Source organism: Acanthaster planci, linkage group LG14 (genome assembly GCF_054643075.1).
Source record: "Acanthaster planci isolate LZ-2023a linkage group LG14, COTS_SCS, whole genome shotgun sequence".
Lineage (NCBI taxonomy): Eukaryota > Metazoa > Echinodermata > Asteroidea > Valvatida > Acanthasteridae > Acanthaster > Acanthaster planci.
Window position 1 is genome coordinate 8,486,876 of NC_141790.1, and position 20,424 is coordinate 8,507,299.

Sequence of the window (20,424 nt, forward strand, 5' to 3'; positions counted from 1 at the left end):
TGTGTACTGTTCCGTCCCAAAATGCAAATGAAGCTTGCTTCTTTCAGTTTTTTGGGTTTTTTTCTCGATTGCAGTTGGACTCCAGAATAAGTTCTGACGTTAATGTTCCTTGAAGTAGTTTAATTCAAAGAAAGTAGTTAAAAATTATAGCACACGATAGAGCAAAGCAACTTTAACTCCTGTAGGTGGGCAGTGAGAAGGATCCAGAGGGTGTTGCATGACCTTTCCCCTTCAGGCTCTATACGTGCATGCGTAGTGTCTAAAAAGGCAGTGTTGAACATACCTTTATACCATTATAGATGCGTCACCGACATGCAGAATAGAATGTGCCAAATCCCAGGGCTAGATTAAAAAACTTTGTGCAGGGTAACGATTCATGCCTGACCATTACTGAGAATGTGAATTACCAGCTACACCTCTTGTCAAATCGATTTGAAACATCTCATGTACATGCTATGTTTATGGGTTGTCTGAACGAGTGCGAAGTTTAAAAAAGGACCGTCGATATTTTGGGGAGGCAGAAGTCACCCTAACCTTAGTGAGCCATAAAACCAGCCCTGAGCGCAACTGCTCTGTCAGCCAATCTTCGCCCAAGGTAGCAGCATCAGTTTGGCATAACTGGCGTGAGTGCTGACGCTTCGCCTTTCACAATGATTCTACTGTATTTAGTCTGAAATAAATTTTTCAAAGAGAGACGTCAAAGCTTTCGAACCTCCCAAACCTGTGCTTTTTGGTAGGCGCTCAATATTTTCAAAGTCTTCTGACCCCAAATAGAAGAATCTGGCACACCCACTGTGCCAGCCCAGCTTCTTATAGTTAGAATGAGCTTACAGAGAACCTCAAATATTTCAGATGTGTCGATACCCATTTATTTTCTTCTTATTTTCTTACATTCGAATTTTCAAAATTCGTGGTTTGCAACAATCACCACTGCATCACCATTCCAGGCCCTTTCAGTTAAAAGTATTCTCGTTTGGGTCCGTGGGATAGGGAGAAACCCAGTGAATACGTTTCTAGGGAAAACCAACTGGAGCAGGTGCGGACTCAGAACCAAATCCACATGTTGGCCTGGGGGAGTTTAACCCAGGTCACAGAGGTGGAAGGCAAGTAAAGTGCCATTACGCCGACTTAACAAATGCAACTGTCACTTTTCAACCACCAATAACCAACAACTAATACACATGTGCAGTGGATGGGAATTTCATCATCAAAGAATGGCTATCAGACACATGTTTGTATTGCAACCGCTACCTGCAAAACAATTGCATGTAAACATAATGTAAAAATTATGTTTATTTACCTGCGTACCGAGATATATGTATGGCAATCTTTCACATGTAGTTAAGCAGCATGCATTGTGAATGCATGTATTTACATGTACATGTATTTAACTTAGGGACACAGTCTAATTTAGTCGGTTTGTTTTCTATTTATATTTCAGTTTCACTCCGTGCTCAGTGACAACACACAATAAACCGGAGCTTGAGTTAATCCCTGACTCTACTGTTCTCTGAATTGGAGTTTGGCTGGCTGTCGAATTGCAGTTTGCATAATTTAAAACCCTTGGTAGAGGGAGTGGCCCCTCCTGGCGAGTTCATTGGAGCTAATTAACATTTTCATTTTTTAAAGTCCAAATTCCATCGCTACTTATCATATCCTACCCCTGAACATGCTGAAAAGCCTGGACTAGTCATTTTACAGCCAGGGCCTCCCCTAGCCAGAAAAAATGCAAAAAACCCCGACGGTCTTGAGCCAGCCTCCAGGCAATTCCCATAGGACTGTGTACTAATTGGTCCTTGTGCACAACCTAATGGGCTGTTTACAAAACGGTGCCTGGGGCAGGCAGTGGAATGTTCTTTATCAGTGACAGCTGTCTGGAACTTGTCAGAGGCCTCTGTCAGCCGTCTTTGAAGTGTTATTTTTGTTGGGGGGGGTTGTGGTGGTGGTATGTCTTGGCTGGCGCGTGGCGAGGGCCCCCCTCCAAATCCGGATAGCCTGGGAAAACGGCCCCCACGGTACTGTGATGTACTTTGGGTGAGTTTTGGTGGTTTGTAAGATCTGTAGAGGCTATGGGACAACCTCTGAAGCATTAATATACTTCAGGACGGACTCGGGGCTCTGCAAATCTGAAAAATGAAACGGACTCAACGGAATAGTCCGTCCAAGGAACCGTGTGAGTTTAAATTGGGAACGCGTCGCAGGGACACTGCAAGGAGGACAGTGCAGATGCAAAGTAAAATGCTTGTTATTGCGAAAATGAACCAGGTTGTAAGTCGTCTTCAAAATACATTAATTTTTATATCTTATTTACAAACCGGAATTGGATCGCGCATTTTCCGAAATTGGCCAGTAAACCTACATAAAGGTTGCTTTTGGGACCACAGATATCCCCTGTTTCCCCCAAACTATCTCAGCACCTCAAAGAGTTTGCATCTTGATTTTACCATTTCAGGTGCAAACGGCTATTTGAACACAGCAACCATTTCTTTACACCCTCAAAGGTAACGTTTCGTACTCCAAGGTGGGAACAGACAAGTGGGAAGAGAGAGGCTTGCTCAAGGGCTAAACCTCCAACCAGCAGCTACAATCGAACCCTCCGACCCAATGTTCGTGATGCACAAACTGAAACTACTAGGCCACATTTGTCAAAAATACCCAGAAGCAGGGACAATCATTTGTTTGCTCAGGAGAAATTTTAGATATCTGAGTTATAAAAGTTTCATGTTTGCTATTGAGACAAATTCTGAATAACAGAAAGCATAAATTTTTGAATGTGATTTTGTTCATTAAATGCCCCAAATAATAAAAAAGCCCAACAGCATTTTCAGGACGCGTTCTTCAGTTTTTGGAGGTCTGCATTTTAGCACGGAGGGGGCCAATTTAGAGGACGAAAGTATCTGAATAAAATGGACCGTGGGAGGCATGTTGCAACGCTGAAAACTTATCGGCAGTTGGATCTACAAGCGTCAACTTTGACGCAGACGAGCTTGGGAAACTACAAAATTCATCGCCTAGATGATTCTCTAAACAATAACAAAATGATCTTTTGCCTTCTCAAACGTGACCATGACTTGAGATAAAATACACGTTATGTACGAGTTGAACAATAAGATGTGTCTCAAAATAAAATTTAAAATTGAATGAGCATTTGATCTTTCGTGGCACATGACAGTCTATATAAGACTACAAAACGTTTAAATGAAAACAGGTGATTGATTTCCCCAATATACTCGACCACAAGCATGCAACCCTGCATTTTATGGACAATACGGAACACCTGCTGCTCATAAAATGTCACTTTATGCAAAGTTTGAAAACAAGCCAAGGATGGGATAATAAAAAAGAATCACTTCTACTCACATGAGGGTTAGGACTGCCTCACCTGAACAATTTTTGGATTTTGCTTGAAGCAGCAGATTTGTGTGTAATTTATCTCGACACGGATGGACCGGAGTGGGGAAGCAGACGATAGACACATTTAACTGCTATTGACGCGCTCATAACTTATCTGCCTGCCTGGGCAACGGAACCTGTGGTTTTGCCAACTTCAAGATCAGGTCAAGTGTGCAACACTTGTGAATATCTCCAACATGTATCTCGTCAACACTGTGCTCTGCCGACGACAGGACTTCACGTCCTTCATACCTAACCAGTAATACAAAGATCCTAATACTAAGAAACCCTTGAATGTTCGAGCCAGACAATTTCACCGACATTGTTGATCGCTTTTGATATGCAAGCTTCTATCTCAGGTACCTACACATTCAGAGGGTCGTTGGTCCGTGGTTGAACAAGCCATTACATGTACATGCACTAAAAACACCAGGTGCCTACAGGTTACTACTTCAAACATCAAAATAGATTGCTTGGAACTGCTGACGTATCCGTGCAGGTTGTTGAGTCCAGGGTGATTGATGCAATTAATTGACATTACTCTGTTCATTACGCCTTTTCTTTTATTTAAAATTGCCCTGTAGGGAGGAAGTTCATAACAACAGTAACACTATTACAAACTTAGATTCAAGTGATTCAAACTTGCAGAGTTCCTTACATTTTTAAGAATTCAAATCACGGTCATTTGCAAAAGTTTAGGACCACCCATAGAAAATACATTAACCTGAACAAAACCAAAATCAATCATGGCAACTCATGTTTATTTTCAAAATGTAACCTTTTTTAAGACATTTCCATGATTTGAAATATTAGCAGTCAATTATATAGTGTGCCCTCCTTTATTTCTAAAAACTTCGACTACCGGTAACTTTTTTATCAATGCTGCCTTACAGAAAAAAATGTCACATAAGACCTGTCTTTGCAAAAACAGTCACTCAACCAGATATATAGCACTACGCCGAAGTGGTGCAACACTGTAAAATCATGTAAAGTAATCATTTAATGAGACAATGTAATGCAAGTCCAGTGAAAAAAATACCAATAAAATCCCTGCAGGTGTTTTAAACCTTTGCGAATGACTGCAAAACAGCATCTTATTTTTTCTTCAGTTTTCCCCAATTTGTCATTTATTTTAACTGAAGGGAAACATGCTAACACCATTCGGTATTCAAACAGCGCATACCCCAAAATGAAGGTCGTTTGAGGTCATTCGAATGTGTGTGCAAGGTCTATACCATCAGCGTGGCTCCACACGGACTTGGGCGCGTGCTTTGTTCCCAAAAGACCTTCCTTTTTTGAAATACCGAACCGACTTATTGCGTAATCCTTGTAAGTCATATCATTAAGATTTTCAGTTTATTTGTAAAAGAAGGCCATTAGTGCTCAAAGTTGACCGATGACTTTGCATTATCCACCTTTAGTAGAAGCGCGCCCTCATCGGTTGAAAAAGAGCCACAATGGTCGAGAGTGTTCATTTTGTAGGTAACGCGTGCATTTCGTAGTCGTTTGTGAACCAGCGAAGTATTGTTCATATCAAAGGAGCCTCCGTTGCAAAGAAAATTGCACCCTGTCTTTTGACCAGCTCTGGGCTCATAGCGAAAACAAGAAACGAAACGTTATGTGGCGATGACCGAGCATTCAGGATTCAGACTTCAACTCATCAACTCACTGAACCGATCACTGACGCCCATGTAGAACTTGGTTCTCAAACCTCCTATCAAACTGTGCAACATGCAATGTGGTCTAACAACTTTGAATTAATAAAAAAGACCACAAAAAATGAGGAAAGGCAATGGTTTCATTCATCTCACTTAAAAAAGAGGCTTCTATTCTTGGCAAGATTAGTTAAACTTGTTAAAATTTTAAATACAGCAGCACAACCATGGAAAAATCATAATAAATTAACGTTCAGCTCCAGTTTCCGGTTTTAAATGAAATTCTCATAAGGTGGCAGTATATGACATTCTTTGCACATTGTTTTCTGCTTTAGCTTAGAGGAAACTAGTTGCACGTCAAATAGCCTTTGAAAAAAATAAATGAAAACAATTCAACTCCATACAGTCAAAATGAAAATAAAATTCTCAAGAGGTACCGGTAAATGATGTACAGTGCACCTTGTTTTCTGTTTTAGCTTATAAGAAATAAGTTGCATATAAAATATTGGGGAAAAAATCAGCTCAGAAAATAAATCTCCTCTCACTCCCAACTACCTTTGTTCTTGGCAAGTGACGATCAACGATGCTTGAGTTTGTTACATGTACATGTAAGGTTGTCGAAACGCGATGCATGTCCATCGCCACTAGCGTGCACTGCATGCGTATATACCGCCACTGCCTCGCCGACACTGAAATAGACTGGCCCCTCACGGTTTGCTGCTCAAAAGTGTTTTCAATTTGTATACTTATGTTGGACGCAAGACCACTTCGTTTGTGTAGTTCACAGACGTACGTGGGCCCGGGTCTGAATTAATTGGCTACGGCCGGAAATTACACCGAGTACTGGGCAGCATCCACGGCCAGTGCCCATGGAGTCATGCATGGTATCAAGCCACAGCCAGCTGATTCGGACACGGCCTTCGAATAAAGATACCCGAATGACGTCATCTGATCAAAGTGCCCGACTGAAATGTGTGGAGACCAGGGGGATTCTTTGCGATACTCAATCTCACCCATCAAAACACGTTAAAATTACACGATAGCAGAATTTCTACCGATCAAGCAAGTTTGGAGGCTTTTGGGAATCGTTTTTTGCAAAATAAAAACGATCTTTTATTTGCCGACGTGGAGGTTTACAGCGACGCGTGCGGTGACCAGAAATCGGTGACTTTTTGTGGCCTAAAGGCTAATTTATATAGACAAGTGGCGACATACACAGTTACAGAATAAGGTGATTAATATTTTACGATGGGAATTGACATCTCTTAGGCCAAAACAGTCTGTGCTTTCTGGTCAGTGCGCGCGTCGCCGTAGACCTGCGTGTCGGCAAAATAAAAATTTGTTATTTGGTATAAAACGATGTCCAAACTTGCTCAATGGACTGGAATTCTTCTATTGCGTAATTTCAACTTGTTTTGAGAGGTACGGTTGATTAATATGTACCATAAAGCAGTCCCTGTAGTTCCCAATACATTTTATTGATCACTCTTTTTCTGATGGCGTCATTTCTGTATTCTACGTTTACATCTTGGAACCAGACAATCGAAGTGGTCGTATGTCCTGTGTATATGAACTGTGTGAGCTGAATATTCTTTTAACCGGTAAAAAGTGCGGGGACCATGGAATCAATATCAAAAGCTGATTTCTGGGGGGGGTGTACAATAGCTGTAGGAGATACAGCTTGTGCATTGCATGGGGGGTCTCCTTTTACTGCATATAGTGCTTGGTATCGCGGTCGGCGTTACGTGCGCATGTAGTCGCAATGGGCATCGCCCATTTTACTTGCATCATTTCCAGAAAAAGTTAGGTCAAAAAAAAACAGCGTCGCTGCACCAATTTTGGAGCCAGCTCCCGACCAGAAACCGGAGATTTTTTTGCCTTATTTAGTGGAACACTATATACCTCTATTACGAATTGAGATACCTCTATAAGGAATAGAGATATCTCTATTCCTAATAGATATCCTAATAGAGGTGTCTCTATTCAGAATCGACATATCTGTACACGCGGATTAAATGTTAACTTTGCGCGCCATTTTCCTGAACCTTGCATCAGAACGGTATATTTGTGAGTTATTAAATATTGTTCTCCTTATACCCTCTTCCACGGTACTTACGCCCCTCAAACAACCACCATAATAGACCATAAACTTTGTCGGGTTTTCTTCCCGAAAAAGCTGTTGGGGGAGGGTTCCTCGCTATTCTTCAACCTTGCAATGAATTTCTGGCGACCATAAAATATGAAGGGAGGCACAGCTCTTGAGCTTAGGTTCCAGTATTTTCATTATTTTCCCTTTGATTTTTTATGTTTACTGCCAGTAAAACTTGTGTCGCGTATCCAGACGTTGACCAATTCACTTATAAATGATCTGTAGTGTATATAGGCGTCACCCGTGGCCATGTGTGTTTTTTGCCAGTTGTTTCTATACAAAGGAGTTGCTAGTTGGGATTTTGTAACCTTATTTCTTTTTTGTAGGTGTGGTTTCGCTCCCCAGCAAATTGGTTTACTTTAACAAATAAGGTGTTTAATTCCCTTAGTTCTTTCGTCCATTCAATTCTATTTAAACTGAATAGGTTTGCGGTAGCACCATCGATATATCTTTTCTTTTTTCAGCATGGGCGGTTCTGAAAAGAACCGGTGGTACTCAATGTTTCGGACATTATGCTCTGTCCCCCGTTACTCCGTTTATTTGCTACCTTAATCTTGAAAAGCTTCAGATCTCATCGGATTATATTTACTCAAGAAAGGCATTTCCGGATTATTGTGGGGTCCCCCTTAGTAGCAGCGTCCGCATGTAAAATCGTCTTTCGTGCATTGACCCAACCAAGCACGAGTTCATAAGTCTACTGCGGAACTGAAAAAAAAAATCTTGAACGACTATACAAGTCCTCCGTAGAACAAATAAGGAAACCTGTGTGTGTTCACACGTCATCCATCAACAAGTGGTTAATAGATTGTGCAATAATAAGCTTCGGCATTACTGCAACCAAGGGGCAACAAATGTGTCCACTTAGACTTCTTAAAGCCCGTTACAGGTTTCACCAAATGCCAGTATATCATTTATTTAGATATGCGACTGATCTTACCGCTTCCTCACTCCGTGATTAACACCTTTACAACCACAAACTTCGTTGTCTCTCATGGGATTTATAATAAATGACATTTGAATTAAAGTCCTCGGGTAATTCAGTACACGTAGTTGCTGTGTGATGATTGCCTGTCAATCGTTGATAATGTCCATTATAATGCAGTTGAATTTTAACAAAACTTCTTGATACTTCAGCAAAGTTGGGCTTCTTGGATGTGCCAGAATTATTAGAAATCCATAGATATATTGTTTGCAAATTATTTCTATGGAAAGTTAGGTCTATATTTTGATAGTATAAAAATTCTGTTGATAACTTCTTTTATTTTTATGACATGTTGAATCAATTTAGACTTACTACCTATATAATACCCACTTTCCGGACACCAGCTGTCTCGATTTAAAAATCTGGGGGGGGGGGTTTCGCCGTGGTCACCCCCCTATACAGGCTTTTCTGAGCACGTCCGAATGACTTCAGACTAGCTTCATTTGGGGGCATGCGTAGACTTGACTCAAGTCGGGATCTTCCGTGACGTTGTCTGCGTTTATAACACGCATGCTTCGCGCCCTCTTGTGTCCTCTTATTATATGTACTGTGAGTTCAGAAATCCCGGCTTGACGAATCTGCCAGCCGTTTGTACACAGGCGAATCAGCTCATCTGCAAAAACAATCAGCAGCCAATCGAATTGCCGGCCTTATTTTTGCATCCTTTATACCTCTATTATAATGAACGAGTCTACAAGTCTGACTTCTTTGATTGGTGGAAATTCCGTACATATTATGCGAGGTCATGTTGTTCATATACATATCATCGACGGAGGGGTCAGCTTGGCTTATCAGAGAAGACGGACTCACTTACTGGTGATGTTGTACAGTCTTTGATGTTGACGCCGGTGTGGCAATCTCAGTTGTCTCCCGGTCTCAGCGGTCCCCCTGAATAGCCAGACATTAAACGGACGACTTTCCCATTGTCGGACGACTTTCCCATTGTTGTGCGCAGAGCTGGCATGACGTATTTTACCATATTTGGTAGGGGGACCGCTGAGACCGGGAGACAGCTGAGACCGCCACACCGGATATTGCAGAAAAGCTATCAAAAAAGCCGCCTATAACACGTTATGCGAGTGGCCGAACTCGACCACCATGTACTGTGTATGTGAAGGGATGGCTGACTGGGGAAGAGCGACGTAAGTCCGACCTGATTCAAGTCTAGGGCATGCGCTGTTGGAATACCGAACGGTCCTACCTTGTTTCCCTATGCCCTCAATTGAAATGAATGTTAACTTGGAAAAAATAAAAGAAAAGAATGCTATTTTGATTTTATTTATTGAAAATATAAGGAACGCTGCAAGTCTGAATCACTTGAATCTAAGTTTGAAATGTTACTGTTGTCATGAACTTGATTTTCACAGGGCATTTTTAAGTAAGAGAAAAGGCGTAATGAACAAAGTAATACCAATTAATTATCTTAATCGCCCTGGACTCAACAAGCTGCAAGGATAAGTCAGCATTCCCCCGCAATTTATTTTAATGTTTGAAGCAGTGACTTGTGTAGGCGTCTGTTTTTATATCCAGCACAATTTGTGGCAAAGGGGACCCCGCCTAATGTGCATTTGAGGCAAGATATGGGACGGAGAGAGCCCCCCCCCCCCGCGTTTGTGTTGGTCATTGTTTGATCGGAATCTCAGGAATTCTTTACAGATTTCTGGGGGGTGTGTGTTAGGTAATAATAGTCTAGAGTGCGTATAGAGATTGGACAGGTAAGGCGGGTACCCCTCCGTCCCATATCTTGCCTTGTATACTAATGTATTGCGCCTACTGCACCCCCCACCCCGAAATCTGAAAGGAATTCCAAAGATTCGGTCAACACAAAAGAAGACACAATAGAGGAGAGTTCAATTTGCCACATATTGTGCGCCAATGCTGTTTTTAGTGCACGTACAGGTACATATGATGGCTTTTTCAAAAAACCTCTTATTGTGTGGGCACTTGCATACAAAAAGCATTCAACAATGTATGGGAATTGTCTGACTGCAACGGTGAAGGGCTCCATGGATTTAGTTTTCCTGGTATTACTAGTTTGGTATGAAGGGCGTAGAATGTCTGTCCTCGGCAGAGTGCAATATCCATTTCAGCCCCAGAAGTGCCAGCTGGGCTCAAAGTGGCATACGGGTTCCTTACCAACGAGCCTTTGTGTCCCAAGATTTCAGTGTCACTTTGTTACCAACGTTCCTCTTTGGCATACAGACCAAACCTTTCTCCCGTTTGACACGTTTGACATCGTCTCGAGCGCTCTGACTGGACGAGATGGCATGGAGACGCGCTTGGCGCGTCCTCACAAAAATCACAAGCCAAGGGCGAAATGGTCGCGGCTTCGGACATCGTCGACGAAATTGTAGCAGATATTGGCTCCGAAATATCCTCGGATGAAACTTCCTCCTCGTCCTCATCAGAAGAAAGTGATGATGAATTAGTGGCGACCACATCATTCACCACATTGAAGCCACCGGGCACCCCCCCAGCCGAACTTCAGGTAGGCCCAAGGCATGTAAAGCCTTGCAACGAGACACTCTAGTCTCAGTCATTCATACAGTATCATTACAATAAATTGCATTTTATAACCACTAGCAGGCTTGCCATATTTTCCCGATGTCCCGAATGTATCACAAATCCCAATTGCTAATCAATGAAAAGGAAGGATTCCAATCTTTATTCTTTTAAGTGTACTGTGCCGTCTCAATGCAGAGTAACTTGGAATGGTTTCTCAGCAGAAATTAAACATGCTAAAAGATCACCCTCAATTAACGGGCATATGGTATGGAAAACAGAACACGCTTTCGATGGCAGAATGCCACTTTGAGAGTGTGAGTGTATATAACCAAACGTGCAGTGAATCAAGATTTAGTTTACAGGCAGTGTGTGTGAATAGGCATTTCAGTCCAACCCAAATCAGGGAAGCCCCACCTATTACCACTTCAATGAACAGCTGAATAAGGCCTACCAACCTAACTCCTATTTTTTTCATGTACAGTGCTTTGATGTTTGGTGTATTAAAACACTTTGTAAATATTGTTCTTATTAGTCCAAATATTATTATTCAATAATGCGCGATGGATGGCATGTAACCTCCACTTACCAAAAGACACTACCTGTGAACCTCACGGAACCGACTGGGTGTAGCCAGAAATTCAGTCATCTGTCACCCCTACAGATACTTCAACTCTACTTCTGTGAAGCAGTTGGGCAGTTGCTGGTGAGGGAGACCAACCAATACGCAGATCAGACGCTATCTGCAGAATCCACTAACTCTCAGTATACTCGGATTCCAACGGATGGCAGTGTACTGGTCCAGGTGCGAAGTGCTTCGCAAAAGTGCAAAAAGCACACTAAAGACATTCGTTGCAAAACAAAAGTTCCACCGGACGTCGTACAATCCAAAGACCTGCCGTCGTCAACGATTATAATAAGTACATTGGGGAAGTGACTTAGTATCACAAATGTGTCAGTACTACGTGCATCATCATAGATCCCTGAAATTGTGGAAACGCGTTTCTTTGCAGTTCTTGACATCTGTTTGGTTAATGCTAGCATCGTGTACAGCAGCATTCCCACAAAGCGTCCGCCCACTAGCTTGGATTTCTGGGTCCAGGTCATCGAAGAACTGTTGTCCACCTCCAGGACCAGCAACTCAACACCAGATGCCCCTGAAACTGCACTCCTTTCAAGTGGACATTATCCCGGAAGAAGCAGGCAAGGCCAAAACGAAACTGTGTTGTTTGCAGTACGAGACCCAACGTAAACAAACTCGTATGATTTGTAAGAATTGCCAGAAACCAATGTGTCTAATGACATGCTTTGAAACATTTCACAGTGTGAGTTAACATAGACGCTGGTAGTTTAGATTGCACCCCCCATCCACCCCAATCCCCCCCATTCCAATGTTGCAATAGATCGTCCTGGGCGGGCACCAGCCTTTAACGCAATGCAGGCTCCCGCCACACTCCAAATATTCTTCAAGCATATTGAGGAAATCGATTACACAATTTACATAATCATTCTTTATTCATATTAAAGTTGTGTTGTGTTCCTTGCTTTTAAGTCAAAATAATTTCAGTTTGTACTTTTTGTTTTACGACGCATCTTATTGTGCCATGAGTACAAAACGTGTATTTAAACTCATGTTATGGTCAAGTTTCAAAAGTTGAAAGATAATTTTCATTGTTTAAAGAATCGTCTCTGCGTTCAATTTTGTTGTTGTTAAGTGTGTTTTTCTCTGACGTTCCTGTATGACAGAGTCGACTCTTGTAGGTCCACCTGCAGGTACGTTTTCAGCGTTGAAACATGCCTTCCACGGTACCTTGTCTTTATGGCAGTTTCAACGTCTAAATTGCCCCCATTGTAATAAAATGCAGACTTGCAAAGCTTGCAAAACACCTTCTGAACACCGTAAAATGCCGTTCGGAAAAACGGTACTGCCATGCCGTTTTACCAAGGGATTTCTCAAGGGTCTCTTGAAGAGGGTTGTATCATTATTAGTGAAACTCAGTGATGGATGACCAGACGAATACGTCCAAGGCATAAGTGGAAGCTTGCTACACAAAAAACAATAGCGTCAGACTATGAATGAAATACGTATTTAAAGTAAAAGGTGCACCTGACAACCTCTACCCAAGTGCGCCCTATAGACGTCAACAGTAAACTATTTACGTGCCAACCGAACAGGAAAATACCAAACAACCACAGTTACAGTTATGGACAGTAGACCCAACAAGCATATGCGGGAAAACAGCTTAAGTAGACATAAGCGTTTCCATTGCCAAATAACTTGACCACACCCAAAATTTAATTGATCTAGGCATCTATGCAACTTGAATATAAGGCTTGACATGCACCGTGTCAGACGTCATCTGTTTAAAACAAAGTTAACGCGTTTTTTCAGCAGTTATTAGCAACTTAGTTTCAAAAACAAATAAGTCCAATTTACTCGTGACTTCTTGAAATGTTACCGGAGTAAGATTTGTAAATCTTTCCTAAAGACTCTTATTTCGGTAACACCTCGTCCCGAAGAGCTGTCTTAGTAAATTTCAGACTGTCTGGGAGGATCTGTTCGATAATACATAGTACCTTGTATACAATACATATCTAAGTATTTGATGTTTTTTCGTAAGCCACTAAATGCCTTTGCATGGCAAATCAGATGGTGGACAAATGGTAAATACCTTTGTGAAGAAAACAATAATTGTATGCATACTCCGCCTGCAGTATATTCAATAAAGATGCGAATGAGATGGGAGGCAGGAGGGACGCCCCACGGGTCGTCAGTGATCAAATTGAGTGGAAGACGGCTGCAAGGGGAACGGAACGAGCTGAGACTAAGAAGACAAGTGAGAGTATTGCTTTCTATGAACTAATTCCTAATTGGTAAATGTATTTCTTTCACACCGGGTTATCACGTGCTCAAGGGTATTGAATGTGGAGCAATTGCAATAAAATTTGAAGTGATCAAGTTGGAATGTTTAAGCGGCCTGCTATCGACTCAATGAGTCTCACAGACAAAACATAGTTTGGGGCACCAGTTCCCGTCCTTCTTGTGGTCGTTCCACTTCCTGCTGCTGCTGTAAACGTTGACTGCGTCCTCGTTGTTGTCATTGTTAGGTTCATGAGGCCCCCAGTTGGTATAGGTCACTTTACGGCCATTCTGTGCCCATCGCCAGACTCCCTCTTCCACAATATCATTGGCTCTGTGAAAACAAGACGTAATTGGAATTCATTAATCTAGATTTCAAAGTACATCTGTCCTAACTTTAGTCTATCCTGTCAGTGTATTATATTGTGTGTCTCATGTCTTCTGTCTTATGTTTCTTGTCCAGTCTGAACCATTGTTCGTGTAAATAGGGAAAACCAAAAGCACAGTGCTTCTTTTTTCCCGATATGTTGGTAATAATTTTGACCGTGTACAATTATTAAACCCAATACACCCAGTTATTATTGTTGTAACAGAATTCACTATGCATGTATGATTTTGATGTAGATGTACTTGGGATTGATCATTTGCTGCCAACATGAAATAAATGTACTGCTGCTGTATAATTAAGTCCGATCTATTGTGTCCAAAGAACGACACAATTATGTTTTACGCAGCCTATGCTTTAAAAGTAACTAGAGGTTTTTTCCCGATTAATATCGCACTTCTTTCATTTGAAATTGGTTAACATAAAGCTTATTTCGTTAAACAGAGGTCATTCGCCTCCAAATGTTGATTCCAATTTCGAAACAACACCGCTAGATATAACTTTAAGAGCAATGTAGTTCACAAAAACCCTATTATTATTTCTCCTATTTATCAACATATTTGTCTCACATTGGAAATGACGTTGAATTGGAAAAGCACTTCGTTTCTCTTTTAAAGATCCAATTATTCAATTTCGTCATTGAATTTGTCGTTACGATTGTTTGAATCAATGCTGTTGGTCTGGGAAGCTGGTCTCGGTTTTGAGACTGTCTCGTGTATACCCAGCAAGAAATGAGACCGAGGGGTACCCCCCCCCAACATGTCCAATCCCTATACACATTTCAGACTATTGTTACTTAACACATCCCCCTAGGATGTCTGAAAGGAATTCCCCAGATTCCTGCGAGACAATGACCAACACAAAACAGGGGGGTTTCTCTCCGTCTCATACCTTGCTGCATATGGTCTCGTGACCTTTTTGTGGTCTCGGTCTTGAGCTTCGTCTCGTCCTATCAAAGTAAGTCTCGGTGGTCTCGGGAGGGTTCCGTCTAGACCCGTCGAGACAACAAAATGTGCAACTCGCTACCTCACTTATGAACGCACTTTCCAGCTAACGAGTCTAGTTTCCAAACATGGATGTAAATACAACACCGCATTGTTCAAATTTTCATAGTGAAATCGATGTTTGAATGTGGACTAGTTAATGCAGTATGTAGCAACCTCATCCCAAGTTGTTACTTTATTCCCAACACAGGAAACAGCCTTTGGAAGTGTTGCTCAACACAACGAAGGCGAGGTTGGAAGCACTGGAACTCGTATGCAGCATGCCATTTATAAGCCCGTTTGTAATTACAAACTTCGCATACACAAATGAACTTTTTCAAGGGTCATTTGTACATAAAATAAATTGATTTTATGTATATCCTGTTTGTGCGCGAATGGAATGCTTTTGATACAGATGATTGTTTAAAAAAATTGTGAAATACGGAAGATGCTAAAGACGAAATAGGGAAGAACCAAGAACAGAATAAACATTCTGATACCCTTCGATCCTGTACAGTCATTTAAAAAATAATAATGGATAGTGTCCCAACATAATTTACAATATATTTTTCCCTAACCTTTACGGAAAGGAAATTGGTAAGATTTCCTGTATACAAATGTCACTAGTTTTCTCCTGCAGGGCCTTATTACCGTAGCCCTTAGAGAGCAAAAAATGTTCGAAAAAATTAGGAGGGAGAAAATCGAAGCATTTTCTACACTTAATATTTTTCAGACTAGTCTCATAGGGTTTTGCACAGGGTGTTAAGTGACATTCGGGTATATGGAACTCCCTCTAGGAAATCTTTACAGAAAGCAGTACCGAAGATATAATGAAATTGGAAATAGAAGAAAAGTGACATTTTAAATACGTACGAGTTTAAATTATCAGGTAATTAATTTCATAAAATTAAGGTTGATTAAGTGTTCATTAATCCAAGTACAGCATGTTGAAAATGTTGTTGTTCCTTAAAACTCTTTCAATTGGGCCAGGGTCCACAGACGAATTTCATCAATTGAAAGATCTTGCTCACAACCATCCATGGCAAAATTTTAACCAAAAATTGAAAAAAATTGAAGATCGAAGCTTTAGCTGAATCGCACCCTTAACATTCGCCACACAAACGAATGTCACAGAAGGGCGCCCGCTCCTGACGTACGGTGAAGCGATTTGTTTGATGTACAAATGAACTTTCAGGTGCAGAGTGCATACGGTAATTACGAACTGGCTTATTTCACTGGCACACATCCCTCCGATTTGTACACGTGTTTGTGTACAATGTACGCATACATGCGAAGCAGGTGGCTTGCCCCATGTTTTCGTTCATATGCTACATGCTGTTAAGTTATGCGCTGCCTTTTGCAACATCATCAGCTTGAAAAAGCATCAGGGCACTGCCACGTCATGTGAATTGGCAGTAGTGGTTTGGTTATAAGAAGTGCAGGGAACTGAAGGAGAGCGGAAAAGGGGGCAGGAAACACTTTGCAGAAGTAGTGTACAAGGAGAGTAGTCGGTTTCTCCCCGAATACCTACCCAACCCCCCTCGGCGTTTGACAAATTGAAAAATATCATCACGCTCCCATCGTTTAAAAAAATGAAAAATATCTCCTAACACTAAAATCAAAACAGAGATGCCAAACAGAAGACTATGACGAAGACAAAGACGCAAACAAAAGCAAGAATCAAAACCAGAACCAAAACAATATCTTTCTAAAAATTATCTTTGTGAATGTTGCTCCCAATGTGTATTGCAAGCAAAGAATGTAAAATGAATCTTAACTGCAGAGGATGCACAAATTCGTCGAAATGCAAAGATTTTGTATTACGTTTTAATTGTGTCAATTGTGTTCATTGCTTTGATTGTGTAAATTTAATAAGTTGAACACATTATGACGGACTACGAGCATTATAGCTGAGCAATGTTACAATGAAACTTTTGGGTGATTGTAAAAAATTGATAAAAAGTTATGTATTAAAAATATATTTGAACATGGAAACTAAAAAGTGCAACCATTTTCGCAAAGAAAAACTGCTATCGGAGTTTAAATTAAAATACAATCAAACAACTAATAACAGTTGATTGTATTGTTTAACGCGTCATGAAAAATGGACGGACGCTTAAACATAGATTATATAAATATAAATGCCAGGGCTGTAGGCCATTTACTGAAGACAAATAATAGTGATGCCAAACCACAGTATCAACCACTGCTCTCTAAATTTAGATACTATAAAAGTCATTTCATTCTAAAAGTCTGGTCCCTATAGTTTGCGACTGTGGGAGTGAATTTTCACTCGAAAAGATTGAGTTTTCACTCTTTTGAATTTAGAGAGTGGTACATCACAAACATCAGTATCCATTGATGAGTCGTGACGATACGTTAAATTTTACAATACTGGACTGGACTCCAGGAAAAAATGGATACAGACCTGTGTGTTATTAACACCTAAACGTGTTGTGCAAGGGAGATATAGATGTGTGCCTTTTTGTTAGACTTGGCTCTTCTTAATAGGATTCAATATGAGAAAAACAGAATCGTTCGAGTTGATGTATTTGTCTTTGATGATGTTCCATGTATATGGGTTATTCTGTAAATGAGGGTCTACTTTTTTATCCCTGTCACATCTGACATACGATTTTGTAAATCAGATTACATTCTCTAATTTCCAAGAATGATGAATTAATGCAATTACCTGCCATAAAATTAGAAATAGTTTGAAATCGATTTTGGTGATATTTCCATGTCAAATTACATGTCTGGTGTGACAGGGACACAGACATGTCGTAGTTTTGGACCATGAATTTATAGAATGACCAATAATTTCTTTATCATATATGTTCAGTATAATTTTGTCGTCTTATGTTGCTTGTCCTCGTTTACCTTTGTATAAAATGATGCACAGTTTTAATGTTTGGTCTTAGTCTCGCTCGTGGTCTCCGTCTCGGTCTCAACCTGAAAAAGTGTTGGTCTCGGTATTGAAAGAGTTGGTCTCGGTCTTCTTTTCAGTCTCGAATGCCTTGATCTCGGTTTCTGTCTTGGTCTCGGACATCAAGGGGATTTCGAATACAACACTGGTTTGAAATAGCGGTTATTTGGATTTTATTGTTGTGATTCAAACTTAACTATAAATAATAGACTGAATTTGGATGATAAACGCAATGAATTGAATAACAAATTACAAGAACAACCAGAAGATGACTGATAATTTAATAATTCTTTAATAATTTTTCTAATCATGCCACTGCCAAAATTGAATGACTAAATCGGTAAAAAAAATGAATGACAAAAAATGCGTTTCGAAATTAACGCTTTTCTCGGGATGAGACGAAAATGACTATACATATCACGGATAAGAATTTTTTTCATGAATTATAATGCTCTAAAAGTGAAATCTAGTGGTGTTATTTCCAATTTAAATCAACATTAGGGGCGAGTGACCCCTCTTTGATGAAATTAAATTTTCTTTTAAGTAATTTTCAATGAAAAGAGCGCGATATTAACTGGACAAACCTATAGAACCCAAACAATTTCACTTTGACATGAAATCCAGTAAATTGAAGTGACTACATTCAGTCATATTTTGTCATTTACCCACCGTTAATCTAAAAGGTCTCTGGGCGAGTGTCCCCGCGCAGCAGGAGCAAGAGGGGCGTGTTTTTACACGGAAATGACGGTCCTCCCACCTGTCAATCAGCGTCATTTTGTTACGTCTTCATAGAGGACTACTCATTGATTAATTAGATATACCAAATTATGTATCTGTAAAAAATTACCTCCAAAAAGAATCTGTAACGGCCGTCGGAGGAATTTGTCGCATGACTGAAAAAAATTGCGACACAACTACCGCTTTACAAATTAAAAATTTAACATTCTTAAAACGGCCGTCGAACACAATGGGCCGGACACAATCATCTGTCCGTCATAACGGATTGGACAAAATAATCAACTTTGCTGTCTGATATAACGGATCAGTCGGAACTAATGGGCGTGGACAGATACATAACTCACCCAATCCAGTACGACGATGGACAGTTGTGCTTGTTTCTTTTGAAGAAGTTGTTGACCCATACACTGTCTGCTCGATTTCTGATGGTCACCAGCCAGGCTCCATCCGCCCTGCAAAAGTACTCGGCGTACTGCCACCACTGACGTGTCCGGAATACCTTGTAACAGTGGCCTCTGTGACGACGGTAGGTGTAGCCGCTGGGACAGCCTGATCTGTGCAAGGCTTCCTCTGCAGCGGTGGCAGCTACGAGAAACACGCAAGCGATGAGGAATCGATTCATTGTTTCACTGATTTATTGCTTCAGTGTAGCTCAGTGTTGGAAAGTGAGGAAGCGTCCTTCATGTTGACCTTTTTGTAGCATTCGGCAGTCCAGTGAAAACTGCCTTTCGTCAGACGTTGTCATGGACACAGCCATTTTGGTAGAAACTCCGCCCACCCCAGGTGTATACGTGGGTCACAAGGGTTGACTCAATAATTTGCAGGTATTTTGAACAGTTTTACGAATATGAGTCTGATATATCCATTCTTAACTTATTTTGTGATTAATTTCACATCATGTGTATTAGGTGTTGGTTGCTGGTGGTTGCAAAATGACGGTTGCATTTTTAGGTTGGTGTAATGGTGGTTAACTCGCCTTCCACCTCTTTGACCCAGGTTACAACCCTTCCAGGTCAGCAAGTGGATTGGGTTCTCAGTCCCAACCTGCCCCAGTTGGTTTTCCCCAGAATTTTTTTCACGGGGTTTCCCCCATCCCAGAGCCACAAAAGAGAACACTTCCTAACCCTGGTCATTGCGTGATTTTAACTGTTGCAAACCGCGAGTTTTGAAATTTGTCCTTAATGTAGGCACTACAGGAGTAAATAAATAAATAAATAAAAAGAAATTTGGCATCGACACATCTAACCATGACAGGCCGGGCTGTAAGCACAGTGGGTGTGCCAAGTGCTTCCATTCAGGGGCAGGAGACTTCAACAAAATATTGAGGGCCTGCGAAAAAAACAACAGGTTTTGGGGTTCAAACGCTTTTGCGTCTCTCTTTGAATTTTCGATTTCAGACTACCAAATACAGTAGCATTGTGAAAGGCGAAGCGTCAGCACTCATGCCAGTGATGTCAAACTGATGCTAATACCTTGGGCGGAGTTCGGCTGACGGAACAGTAGCGCTTAGGGCTGGTTTTATGGCCTCTCACCAAGGTGAGGGTGACTTCTGCCTCCCAACGTTATCGGCTGTCCCTACTTTTAATTAAACTTTGTACTCGTTCAGACAACCCACAAAGTAGCATGTGCGAAGTTTCAATTCGATCTTACAAGTGGTGTAGCTGGCAGTTCGTGCTCTCAGTCATGGACTTCAATGAATCGCTTCATAAAGTTTTTTAATCTAGCCCTGGGATTTGGCACATATTATTCTGCGTGTTGGTGATGCACCTAACAAGAGGCAGGTTCCACGCTACCTTTTTAGACACAATGCAAGTAGAGAGTCTGAAGGGGAAAGGTCATGCAGCGCACTCT

The 20,424-nt window shown here is 41.0% G+C and overlaps 1 protein-coding gene, 1 long non-coding RNA gene and 1 other non-coding gene across 3 annotated transcripts in view; 2 read left to right on the plus strand and 1 right to left on the minus strand.

The window, feature by feature from the left end:
- Positions 1-12,466, plus strand: part of LOC147796812 (uncharacterized) — a 37,370-nt gene extending 24,904 nt beyond the window's left edge. The window contains exons 3-4 of the long non-coding RNA XR_015427625.1: positions 10,382-10,667; positions 11,695-12,466. This is a non-coding gene — a long non-coding RNA (uncharacterized LOC147796812). The remainder of the gene's footprint in view (positions 1-10,381; positions 10,668-11,694) is intronic.
- LOC110980757 (perlucin-like protein) lies at positions 12,178-19,253 on the minus strand. The gene is made up of 2 exons (XM_022237705.2): positions 18,918-19,253; positions 12,178-13,875 (listed from the first exon to the last, which is right to left on the minus strand). Exons 1-2 carry the CDS (start codon positions 19,193-19,195, stop codon positions 13,671-13,673), a joined length of 483 nt encoding a protein of 160 aa, XP_022093397.2. The 5' UTR covers positions 19,196-19,253; the 3' UTR covers positions 12,178-13,670.
- Positions 16,759-16,828, plus strand: LOC147796814 (small nucleolar RNA SNORD36). The gene has a single exon (XR_015427769.1). It is a non-coding gene; the product is annotated as a small nucleolar RNA SNORD36 (small nucleolar RNA).
- Positions 19,254-20,424: the final 1,171 nt, after the last annotated feature.

Coding starts and splice junctions, on each gene's coding strand:
- LOC110980757 (XM_022237705.2), bottom strand. CDS start 19,195: ATGAATCGATTCCTCATCGCTTGCGTGTTTCTCGTAGCTGCCACCGCT. Junction 13,876..18,917: donor CCATCGTCGTACTGGATTGG/GTGAGTTATGTA, acceptor TTGTTTTCACAG/AGCCAATGATATTGTGGAAG.